Source organism: Equus asinus, chromosome 10, assembly GCF_041296235.1.
Source record: "Equus asinus isolate D_3611 breed Donkey chromosome 10, EquAss-T2T_v2, whole genome shotgun sequence".
Taxonomy (NCBI): Eukaryota; Metazoa; Chordata; class Mammalia; order Perissodactyla; family Equidae; genus Equus; species Equus asinus.
The window spans coordinates 16,026,770-16,039,166 of record NC_091799.1 but is presented as its reverse complement, the minus strand read 5'-3'; the positions used below and the strand labels follow the sequence as shown (position 1 = coordinate 16,039,166).

Below are 12,397 nucleotides of genomic sequence, written 5' to 3'. Positions count from 1 at the left end.
TGTTCACAGGGAGTCAGGAAACAGCAGCTGGGAGATCCCACGGGCCTCCAAGGCTGAGGAAGGCGCGTATGAGTGCACAGCGGTCAGCAGGGCTGGCGTGGGACGAGCAAAGGCCCAGCTTGTCGTCACAGGTCTGTCCCTCCTCTTACCCCTCCCCACCCCTTTCCTGATTTTTCCCTCTGGGATGTCCTCCCCGGGTGTCTCCTTCCATGGGGGGAGCACACCAGCTACCAGCTGCTGGGGACTGTCCATCATCCAGAGTGTGGCTGCCCGTGCCACCACCTGCCTGCTGGCCCCCATTTGGCTGTCTCACCCGGGAATGGCCTGTGGGTCTCGGCTGGAGGAAGGTTGAGGACCCGGGCTTGGGCCATTACCCGACCCCCGCCCAGCTTCATCCTACCCCGGATTTCTCGATCTGGCCTTTGGGGTTTGGCCAGCCCCCAGGCCCTCTCAGGAGCCACGTCCGTCTCTCAGTCCCCGTCCCTTAATGCCTGCAGGTCCTCACCAGGGCAGCACCTTCAAGCTCAGGGAGGTTGCAAATGCCACAGACCATCTCGAAGTGCAATTGGCTTTATTTTTTAAATGATGAGCCTCAGCTATCTTGAAGGGAAGAAAGGAGCCCAGGGCACGTGGGAAGATCCACCCAGCGTCACACACGCTCCTCAGAGGAAGGCTGGGGAAATAGAAATAAGCAGAAGGTCCCAGAAACCTCTTATCCCTCCACACTAGAGATGACCCTTCAGACCCGCATCTGTGTGTGCGTTTTAACAAAAATGGGATAATACTGTAGCAACCTGATTCTTCCTCACCTAACAATACAGCGGGTTAGCAAATACGCTTCTGTGGCATGAATTGACAAAACCGGACTTTTTCTGAGTGGCGAGTGCAGAAAAGCAGAGCTGTATGAGGAAACTTCCTCGCCCATCACTTAGACTGAACAGTCGCTAATATTTTGCCATATTTGCTTTTTCGCTAAACTATTTTAAACTAAATTGTAGCCCTGACATTTCGCTATTGATCTCTTTTTGAAACAGTAGATTTTCCCATATGATAAAAATGCTGTGATCCCACCTAATAAATTGGACAGGAATGCCTTAATGCTGGGGCCCTTCGTCCACAATCCAGTTTCCCCGTTTGCCCCGGAATGTCATTTCCGTTTGGTTAGACAACGTCAGTTCTGGTGGCGTGGCGTTCAGATGCCGTTCTTGAGCTCATATGTGCCTGGACATCATGGTCATTGCCACATGTAGCCTGTGTGGATCTGGCTTTTTTCCTGCAGCTTCTCAGTCCCACGTCCCTCTGATTTTGTCACATCTGATGGCTTTCTCCGAGTGATGGGGATCGCGGTTTCCTTGTCTCTTCCCTCCTTTGGGGCGGTGGTGTTAGTTTCACGTGTTGGCCGTGATAAGAGCCCTGCTGTTGATTCAGAGAAGAGCTTTGTACTCCTCATTCCTTCCCTCTTGAGGGTTATTTCCGAGGCTTTATTCCCCGGGGTGGAATTATTGGCTCGAAGGGTGTGAAAAGTGGTGTAGCTCTTGGTAAGTGATTGCATTTGGCTGTTGGGTGGAAAGCACGCACACGCCAGGCGGCCTTGGGGGGGTGTGACGGCACTGAGGGAACGGAGCCCGCCCTGGAGCGGCACCGTCCCGGGCTGCAGAGCAGATGCTGGTCAACCGCTCTGCTGGCCGATGCGTCCTGAGGGGTCCAGCGCAGAGCTCAGGTGTCTGGACCCCACGAGGGCCTGCGTGATGGCGCCCTGCCCCGCGTCCGCCCCTCAGTGCCTCCTGTGCTCCTGCCCCTGCAGAGCCCCTGCCACAGCTGCTCCCTGCCTCGAACGTGACTGTGTCCCCGGGGGAGACCGCCATCCTGTCCTGCCAGGTCCTGGGCGAGGCCCCCTACAACTTGACATGGATCCGGGACTGGCGAGTCCTGTCAGCCTCAACGGGGAGAGTCACGCAGCTGGCCAACCTGTCCCTGGAGATCAGCGGCACCATTCCCAGCGACGGCGGGCGGTACCAGTGCATGGCCAGCAACGCCAACGGGGTCACGAGGGCATCCGTGTGGCTCCTGGTGCGAGGTGAGGCTCTTCCTGCTGCTGCTGTCCTCTTATTCCACACACCACCTGCCATTCACCCCAAGACCCATCAATCCACCCCCTGCCCAGACGTCACCTCTGGCGGGCACCTCATTCAGTGTTTTCTGAATCTTCAGAGAAAGAGGACTCGTAGCCTTTTAGACTAAGTCTGCTGCTTCTCACTGTTGGGAAGTCCATCCTCATATCTAACCTGAATTTCTACTGCTGTAGCCCAAGCCAGTTTCTTTGTGTTCTGTCCTTTTCCTATGTCGTTGAGCACCTCCATCGTCCACCCGTCCCCCAATATGTAGGAAAGGGATGGCATACTGGAAACTTCTAAGAGCCCAGAGATGAGATGTGTTCTGCGGGGGTTGGACAGCACTGGGCAGTGTGGGTGGAGGAGGCAGAGGGTAGAGCACCCGTCTGGATGTGGCCTCAGGTCTACCCAGGATTTGGACAGACCCTCCTCCTTGGGTGCTGTGCCCCACATGGAAAAGGGAGCATGTTGGAGCAGATGTTTGCTCTTGTGCCAGCGACGCTTGATTGGCTGCCGGAGTGTGTTGAGAAGGATTCTGAGGCTGTATCTAGGCCCCTGGTATCAGAGGGGCGTGCTTGCCGTTTCTAGATGGGATGGCCTATGAGGTCTGTTTGAGCCTGACCGGTCCCTTGATCTGTGAGCTTTCTGAGGGCCAGGCTAGAACCTGAGTCTGGGGCCGATATGTGTGGCACAGGTCTTGGGGTCCCCTCACCGTCACTGGAGATGACAGCCATCCCAGCCCTGGGTTTGCTGCCTTCTCCCTAAGCCCCTCCGAGGTGCTCAGCCCAGAGCACAGCCCCAGGGAGCTCGAGGCTCCCACTGGGGGTGTTGGGGAGTGAGCTCCCCGTGTGGCCTGGGGCTGTGTCTGCGCAGCCGCCTGGTCAACCACACTTCCCAAGGAAGCCTCTCCTGGGATTCCAGCCCTTCGGGGCCTTTGCTGCCCACGGCTCTGCCATCTGTGGCTTCGGGGAGGGGAAGGGGGTCCGGGGCTGGGTGCCGGGGACACAGCTGCTCTGACCGGCTCTTCCACGCCTGTCCACTCTGTGAACCACAGAGGTCCCACAGGTCAGCATCCACACCGGGTCCCAGCACTTCTCCCAGGGCACGGAGGTGAGGGTCAGCTGCTCGGCCTCTGGGTACCCTGCACCCCGCGTCTCCTGGAGCCACAAAGGTCGCGCCCTGCAAGAGGACAGCAGGTGAGGGGCCCGGGGCTCGGGGCTCTGGAACTGGGAACGGGTGGACAGGAGCTCCCGGGGGACCTCTGCAAGCCTTGGTCTCCTTACCTGTAACTAGGGGAGCATCATTTGCCCTGCCTTCCTCCTGGGATCCTTTGAGACTCAGGAGTGACTTTGGAAACACAACGATGCCTCAGTGTGGGCTCAGGGGTCAGGAGTTACAGCTTCAGAGTCCAACACGCCTGTGCTTGAATCCTGCCTCTGCCAGTCAGGCTGTGTGACTTTGGGCAAGTCACCTTACCTCTCTGGGCCTCGTGAATGAAAAAAGCCAATGTATGTAAAGCGCTGAGCACACGGCCCGGCACAGAGCAAGCGGTCAGTGTAGAATGGCGGTCACTGGTGATGTTACTAATTAATTTGTTATTGACGATGACTGGAGCAACCCTCGTGGGACCCGAGCTTACCAGCCCCTTGTGTTGAACGTTTCATGGCCTGACCCAGAATCCGTGTGGATGCCCAGGGAACCCTGATCATTCAGGGAGTCGCCCCGGAGGATGCTGGGGATTACAGCTGCCAGGCTGCTAACGAGGTTGGCACAGACGAGGAGATAGTCACCCTCTACTACACAGGTACCAGGCCACGGGCGTCTCAGGAGAGGGGTCTCCATCCCGCCCTCCCTCCCATCCACAGATACTTACTGAACGTCAACTGTGTGCCAGGCACTGGGGGCACAGCAGTGACGCCTCGTCCCTGTCCAGGTGCAGCTTGTATTCTCACGGGGAGGCACAAAACAGACATGAAACGTAAATAGGGTATTTTGGATGGTGAAGGTAGTTTGAGGAGCACAGAGCCAGGGTGAGGTGGATGTTGTGCAGGTGGGGACGAGAGGGAAATGGCTGCTCCGCGCAGGACCAGCCAAGGCCTCCATGACACGGTGACCCTTGCCAGCGATAGGAGTGGGGACAGTGTTCTAGGCAGAGGGACCGGGCCGGGCAAAGGCCCTGAGGTCAGAATGAGTCTGGGGCGCTCAAGGGGCTGCAAGGAGGCTGGCGTGGAGTGAGTGGGGCAGGGGAGGGGGAGGCATGGGGAGGGACGGGCAGTCCCTACAGGGCATTGTAGGCCCACGTAGGATTTCAGCTTTTATGGCAAGTTCGATGAGGAACAACACGGGGGCTTTGGTTCTAGGAGAAAAACCGGCCGTGGCTGGATCTTTCTGGGGTGACTGTCCCCGTTGGTTGGGCAGGGGAGGAGGCAGGGTGCTCAGCTCCACCTCTGTCTCTGCCGCCCTCCCTCCCCAGCTGTGGAAGGCCCCATTCTTGCCCTGGGGAGTTGTGGGCTGGCCCCCACTTCCCCATCTGCCCCCCACACACAGATGCACCGTCCATCTCGGCCGTCAATGCCGTGGTGCTCGCCGCCGTCGGGGAGGAGGCCCTGCTGGCGTGTGAGGCGTCTGGGGTGCCCCCGCCCCGGGTCATCTGGTATCGAGGTACGTGGGGTCGGGTGGGGCCTGCGGACTGTCCCGCCGGGGCCGTGAAGGATCAGTTTTCCAGAACAGTCTTTAGGGGGTGCTCTGAGTGGGGTGTCTGGGAAGAGAGGCCATTTCCAGCAGCCCCCACCTCACCCACCTCACCCACGCCCGCGTCCACACGGCCGATGCAGCCCAGCGCAGTAGTTGTGGGCAGAACTTAGAGTAGACCCAGACTTGACTCCCGGCTCCCCTGGGCGACCTTGGGCAGGTGATTTGGGCTCTCTGAGTCTGCTTCCTTATCTGGAAAGTGGGGAAAAGTCAAAGCTAGGTTGGTTGTGTGAGGATTAAACGAGTCCATATATATAAAGTGTTTAGACCAGCCTGGCTCCGGGGCTGGGCTCGGTGTTCTTGGCGTTGGTGACGGTGACGATGTGACTATCTGAGAAGCGGGAGTCATGGTGACAGGTGGTTCTGAGGCTCTTTCGGTTCAGGGGTGTAGCGTGTTGCTCTGGTGCCAGACGCTGAGCTGTGGTTTGTTGACGCGAGCAGTTCTTGTGCCCACGCCAGTGGACGCGGGTCCTGGGGCTGCTGCCTCCATCTTTCTAGGGGCAAAACACTGGGCTCCTTCTCAGGTGTCAGCCAGAGTCGCCAGTATTGCCCCTCCCACTGGGGCGCCCTCCATCCTTTGCAGCTCCTGTCTGCGACCTTATCAGAGCCTCACCTTGACCTTGAGACGGGCAGGTGTAGCTCAGAGTATCAGCTCAGAGTTGGAGCATTGCGTCCAAGGTCGCCAACTAGTGGGAGGCAGAGGCCTTGAGACTCCTTGCTCAGTGCTCGCGTCACCGCCTATTCTGGCTGAGGGCCCCACCTGCCCGTCCCCGGAGCCCTTTTTAAAAGGGGATCTCTCAATGGGATATTATTAAAAAGGAATGAAATTCACTGTACAACAACGTGAACATAGTAACACCACTGAACTGTCACTCCAAAATGGTTAAGAGGGTAAATTTTGCGTGTTTTTAATCACAATTAAAAAAACTTTAATTTGAAAAAAAGGAGAGAAAATCTGATAGCACATGGATGAACCTTGAGAACAGTACGCTAAGTGAAATAAACCAGACACGAAAGGACGGATGCTGTGTCTTGGTCTCTGGAGTCGTCAAATCCGTAGAGACAGAAAGGAGAATGGTGGACACCAGGGGCCGAGGGAGGGGCTGGGGGGGCGAGTGCTTCATGGGGACGGAGCTTCAGTTTGGGGAGATAGAAAAGCTCTGTGCAGGGATGGTGGTGAGGATTGCGCAACAAACGTACTTAACGCCACTGAAGTGCACACTCACAATGCTTGAAACGTAACATTTTGTGTTTTGTATATTTTTTTGGGGGGGAGTCTTCCCCCGCTCACCTGCCCCCCAGGCCCCAGCCTTGAGGAGTTGCAGGAGCCCAGGCTCGGGAAGGCAGCCTGACCCCTGGCCTCCCGTGGCGACTGTGGGCACCTGCCTAATGCCTTCTCATCTTTGGTCCAGGGGGGCTTGAGATGATCCTGGCCGCCAAAACCTCCAGCTCCGGGACGCTTCGGATCCCGGCCGTCCAGGAGAGGGATGCTGGCGTCTACACCTGCCGAGCCATCAATGAGTTGGGCGATGCCTCTGCAGAAATCCGGCTGGTGGTTGGACGTGAGTGTGCCTGTTGTCCTCACCTGTCCCCGACCCGCCCGGCCCCTGAGCAGGGAGGAGCAAACTCTACCATGGAGCCAGTGTAGAATTTGCGTCATGCGGATCCAGAGCACACTGGGACCAGCGAGGCCAGAGGGAAACAGTGTATGCGTTGCCTCTTGCTGTGTAATGGTTGCCCCAAGGCTTCGTGATTTAAAACAATGAGCATTTCTTATCTCACAGTTCTTCACTCATCGGAAGGCCTGACTGGGGCTGGAGGACCCATTCCAAGCTCACTCATGGGGCTGTTGGCCGGATGCCTCAGTTCCTCGCCAGTGGGCTTCTCCAGAAGCCTTCTTGTGACGTGGCTTCACTCAGAGCAAGGGAGCAGAGAGAGAGAGAGAGAGAGAGAGCAAGAGAGAATCCAGATGGCAGCTGTGGTCTTCATAACCAGCTGCAGTCTTGGAAGTGACATCCTGTCCCTTCTGCTATATTCTGTTGGTCACACAGACTAAGCTGGGTACAACGTGGGTGGGAGGGGCCACTCGTGGGTGAGAAAGCAGGAGGCAGGGGTCATTGGGGCCATCTCAGAGGCTGCCGACTGCAGAGACAGTTTGGTTCAAGCTGGGGCCTTGTCGTCCCTGAGACCTGAGTTCCAGTCTTGTCTCCATCACTTACTGCCTCTGTGCTTTGGTCAAGTCAGTGACCCTCAGCCCCCCATGTGTGAATGGGCTGACCATACTCTTTCCCTCACTGGGTTGCTGTGAGGGTTCAGTAATGTCAGGCGTGTGATGCTTAAGCACAGGCTCTGGCCCGTTCTGAGTGCTTGATAACCAGAGGGGAAATTATCCCCTTTGACACATGGGGAGTCTGGATTCTTCTGTGGCTGGCGCGTGGCCATGGCTGTGATTGCTGTAATGTCCGGGTTCCAGGCCTGGATTCCGGGCTCTGGGAACCACTCAGAAGCTGTGGGCACAGCTCCTTGGCCCCCTGAGCTGGGGCGGCCTGGGCTCTGACGGTTTGCTGCAGCTGTGGTGGGTGAGATGGGTGCTAGGAGTTGTGGCAAGTGCAGAGGATCGAGACTGTGCTTGTCTGGGCTGGACCGAGGGGCTCCCCAAGGAGGCTGGGCCCTGGCCAAAGCAGGCCCAGTCTGGCCTGGGGGTGACGGTGCCATCTCAGGGTTGGGATCCTCCTGGGCTTGGGGTACCCTTAGCTTTCATTCATTCGTTTGTTCCATCGTTCATTCCTCTAGCACATGGTCCACAGGTGTTCGTGCACCAGGCCCTGTGCTGGGGACTCGGCGTCTGATTTCACGTTGCGTGGGGTCCAGGAGAGAGGACAGTAAGCAACAATGAGGATGCTCGCTGTGCCGAGCGTTTGGAAGTGGCGTCCTCAGGGGCTCTGGGCGCCCAGGGTAAGGGGCCAACCCAATATTGGGGGCTGGGGAGGCTTCTTGGAGGAGGCCATGTGTAAGCTGAACCCAGAAGCCATCAGTCAGGACACCAGCTGGGGAGCAGTGTTCGTCTTGGCCTGGGGACCGGCCGGAGTTGGGGCTTTGTCCTGAGGGGCGTGAGGGGTTTTGAGGAGGAGAGCGATGGGCTCTGACTTTCCCTCCAGACAGTGCGCTGTGCGGCTGGGCTCTTGGGCAGGGCAGGGTGGATGTGGAAAGCCGCGGGCTTAGAGCCTGATGGTAATAAAAATATAAGCTGACACTTCCATATTTGCCATGTGCCAGGGCTGGCTCACCCTTTGCCCCATGTCTGATTTCTTTTCAGCAAAGGCTTATTTCTTCGGGGCCCAAGCTGACGTGCCTACCTGGTCCTGGTCCTTCACCTGTCAGCCACTGGCCTTGCAGCATCTCCCCATGTCAGCAGGAGGAGGTGGCTGGCATCCCAGAGGTGGCCTTCTGGGGCACTGGGCCTCTGGTGGCCTCTGGCTTTTAGGTCAGGGGAGGGTGGGCAATGGCCCAGCACCTGTGTGTCTGGGGCAAGCCAGCCTGGCAGTGGCAGTGGGAAATTGAATTTCCTGCCCATCTGGGTGGCAGCTGTAGTGCAGCCTTCCTGGCCAGGCTGGCAGAGCCTTCCAGGGCCGGAACAGGTGGGCACTGTGCCCACTTCCTGCTGTTGAGCTGGGAACTGGCTTCCTGGTGGCGTTTGGAGCGTGAGGGGGGTGGGCAGCCTCCTCCCGTGCCAACAGCAAGTGTCTGCGTTTATGGACCCAGCTGCAAGGTGCTTTTGCCGCACCTCTGGGCCTGGCATTCGAGTCAAGGGTCCTGGATCAGTGCCCAGGTCCTGCTGCTATTTGGCCAAGTTATTCACGTCTCTGAGCCTCGCCTTCCTCACCTGTGAAATGGGATAATGTTAGAGCCTGGCTCACAGGGCCCTTGAGAGATCTGATGAGCTCGTGTGCCTCTCTCAGGGCTTGCATGCAATAAACGCTCAACACCCTTGCTGTCAGCTCTGCCAGGCTGCCAAGGGCCCAGTGAGGTGGAGGGAGGGGCAGTGACGGGTCACATGGCTGGTGACCGAGCTCCGAGGCGGGCACCCCCTCCCCAAGTTCAATGCCCTTTCTATCATGTTAAAAACCTGCCCTGAGCTAAGTTATCTTCGTCCTGCTAGGTTTCTAAGTGGATGTGCATGCCCATCCCTCTTCCTGTCCTCTCATTTCTATCCATGCTCTGCACCCCCCCACCTCAGCCCCTGGTTACTGAGTGCTGAGCGGGGCGGGGAGGGTGCTTTTGTGGGTGCAGAGACCCTCTGGCCAGCCTGGGGAGCCAGAGAGAAGCAGAGCTGGGTTCTGTGATGGGCGTGGCCAGTGTCGGGGCAGCGTCTCCATCAGGCACAGTAGGCGTGGGCCCGGGGCCTGTGACACTTTCAGGGGCCCAGGATAATGCTCTGATGTTAATTTCTTTTAAAAGCAAAAAAAGAAATGAACACTATTGAATGGAGAAAAATGACTAGAGGCCAGCCCGGTGGCACAGTGGTTAAGTTCGCACGCTCTGCTTCAGCAGCCTGGGGTTCGCTGGGTGAGATCCTGGGCATGGACCTATGTATCGCTTGTCAAGCCATGCTATAGCAGGCATCCCACATACTAAATAGAGGAAGATGGGCACAGACGTTAGCTCAGGGCCAGTCTTCCTCAGCAAAAAAAGGAGGATTGGTGGCAGATGTTAGCTCAGGGCTGATTTTCCTCAAAAGAAAAAAAAATGACTCCAGGCTGGATTGTGTTTATCTTTACACCAATGCAGTCATAAAATATAATTTTTAATATGTTTTTCCGGAGGAAGAGGCCATGAAAGTCATCCTGCGGCCGTGGCCAGTACGGTGTGGCTCCAGGCCTCATCACAGGGTCTTTATATGGGACAGGAGTCCTTGGGGCGGGGGGGGGGGGGGGGCGGGGGGGGCTGTGGAGGTCATGCCCCCAAACCTCTGGCTCAGTCTCAGTCCCCTGGGTCCCCTCTACATGCAGGGCGGGGCCTGAGCCCGCCTCTCCTGCGGTCCACCTTGCCCAGTTACACAGTCTTTGGGCCTGAGACCCCTCCTTCCCCCCACTCCCTGCCACACTGAGTCCAGGCCGACTGGGGCTCTCCTTCCTTGGCTGGCTCATTGCCACCGGCCCTACTGCAGTCCACGGGAACTGGGGGGATGGCAGAGGAGACTGAGGGCTGCAGGGTCCCCAGAGGATGGCCAAGAGCCCTGGGACTTTGAGCTTTTGGAACCAGCGTAAAAATAGCTACTTCTGTCCAGATGGGGAAACTGAGACCCGGAGTGGTGAAGGAGTTTGTCCACGGGGGCCCAGTGGGGCAGAGGCAGCGCGGGCATCTTCCCTGGGCGGCAGGCCTTCGGGCTGGTGTCCCTACTCAGGGCGGAGCAGGAGGAAGGAAGGCAGCATCACTGTCACTGTCACTTCACTGCGGCCATTAGAATCCACCGGGCCTTTCCTCCTGGAAGATCCTTGGGGAGGTGCGTGGCCCCACCTGCTGGGGACAGTGAAGTCACCCTCAGCTCCTCTGAAGTCGGGGGGAGGCAGAGGCAGCGGGGGGCCCAGCAGGAGGTCCAGGGCAGCCCTCAGGTCCTACCCCCACATCCTGCGTTCTCAGTGGGACCATCCCCTCCTCCCGGTGTTCTAGGATCCCCCCAGACCCGCCTCCTGACAGACACGCAGCTGCGGCCCTCAGCTGATGGGACCCGGGCCTCTCCAGGGAGCGCGGGCGGCTGCTGTGATGTCCAACGGGGCATTCGCAGCTCCTGTCCCCAAAGCCTGCCTGAGGCCAAGGCAGACAGGGCCGTCCCCAGGGAAGTGGATGGCGGTCACAGTCCCTCCCTGGCTGCTGCAGAGGGTCACCTGGGGGAGGGGCTCAGCCTGCAAGCAGAGGTGGCTGAGCCTCGAGGAGGAGGCCCTGGGGAGAGCACTGGGTGGGCCCGGCCCCTGCCCGACGTGCTGCAGGACTCAGGGCCGCCCCACCCCTCCCCTGACCAGCGAGACGACCAGAGGACCGTCAGCTCTGGCATACCAGGGTTCTGGGGTCCCACTGCAAGTGGGGGGCTCCAGGTGAGGAGGGGGGGGCAGCTGCACTGAAGGCCGAGTCACAGTTTGCTGGGCGGGGTCTGAGTCTGAGAGAGGATAGAAGAGCTGGGTGTGGCCCTGGCCAGGACAACGGCCAGGTTGTCCTCGAGTACCTAGGGGCACGTGGGGCTGCAGTGGTTGAGAGCCTGGGCTCTGATCCCGGCTCTGCTGTTGATGCTGAGCTGTGCCTGTGGGCAGGTTCCTTAATCTCTCTGACCCTCAGTCTCTTCATCTATAGATGGAGATTGTGATAATATCTACTTCACAAGTTTACTGTGACCATTAATGAAATCATGTTTCAGAAAGCGCAGTCACCGCGCTTGTCACCAAGCAGGCATTCCCAATGCCACCCTTCATGCTTCCTATTTGCTTATTGTTATAAAGGAGCCGTCCTTCTCACCAGAGAGGTTTGGGACTGGGAGGAGGGTGGTGTTCCCCGTATCCCAGAGTCAGGAGACAAAGCTGGCTGCTTCGGGGCTAAGGAGGGAGGTTCAGGAGGCTCTGAGAGAGACAGAGTGGGAGGCCTGCCTGGAGGAGGGAGGTTCAGGAGGCTCTGAGAGAGACAGAGTGGGAGGCCTGCCTGGAGGAGGGAGGTCTGAGCTGGGCCCTGCAGTTGGGCTGGGTGGGCCTGGGGAAGGCAGGCTTTGGGGGTCCCTGGCGCTGGGGCTGCCCAGGATGGGGGGCCAGCAAAGCTGTGCCCCCGGGGCCAGGACCTTGCGGAAGCAGTGACCCCGTCTGAGATGGGCCTGGAGCGGAGTGTTTCTGGGACTCTGAGCCGCAACAGCTGCCAGGCCCCAGCGAGAAAGAAGCGAGGCGTGCGGGTGGTGTCTGAGGTTGGGTCCAGAACTGTCTTCCTCCTCACAGTAATTTTCCAAGTTGTGTTTATATCTCCCTGGAACGTCCCTAATCCCTGAGGCTGGGAGGGAAATTTGATGTCATGAGCTGCATGGGTGGGGGAGGTTTCTGGAGAGAGAAGGAAAGAACAGAGAGTGGAGGGTTTTCCATGGTGCTGGAGGCAAAGCATTAAAAAAAAGCCGGGGACCTTCCTGGTCCTGGGTCTGGGGACAGGGACCTGAGGACAGTGGCCAAGGCTGCAGGGAGCGGGCCTGGACCTGTCTGGAGTTGGCCCTGCTCCTGGCCCGCCGATGGGCAGAAAGGGTCGAGAGTTTCTGTTTGGGGAAATAACTTATTTTCCCCCCTGATTACAAAAGTCAGACAATGCTCAGAAAAAAGGTTTGGAAGAAACGCTACGAGCTATTCATAGTGGGTTCCTGGGGGAAGGTGTGGGATTTGGAGCGTGTGGAGCCAAAATTAGGGAAATATACCCCTTGCATGTGTTTGAATTTTCGATAACTGAGGTGAGTGGGCAGTCCTTGTTGGGGTCTGTTGTCCGGGTGTAATTATTAATATGGCCGTTTTCACTCTCAA

The 12,397-nt window shown here is 58.1% G+C and overlaps 1 protein-coding gene across 8 annotated transcripts in view; it reads left to right on the top strand.

Moving 5' to 3' along the window:
* Window positions 1–12,397, top strand: part of HMCN2 (hemicentin 2) — a 145,642-nt gene that overhangs the window by 32,693 nt on the left and 100,552 nt on the right. For all 8 annotated transcript variants that reach the window (XM_070518523.1, XM_070518522.1, XM_070518525.1 and 5 more), the window contains 6 exons: window positions 10–131; window positions 1,805–2,077; window positions 3,166–3,307; window positions 3,788–3,915; window positions 4,659–4,772; window positions 6,275–6,424. In XM_070518523.1, the coding sequence (XP_070374624.1) occupies window positions 10–131; window positions 1,805–2,077; window positions 3,166–3,307; window positions 3,788–3,915; window positions 4,659–4,772; window positions 6,275–6,424 (929 nt within the window). The remainder of the gene's footprint in view (window positions 1–9; window positions 132–1,804; window positions 2,078–3,165; window positions 3,308–3,787; window positions 3,916–4,658; window positions 4,773–6,274; window positions 6,425–12,397) is intronic.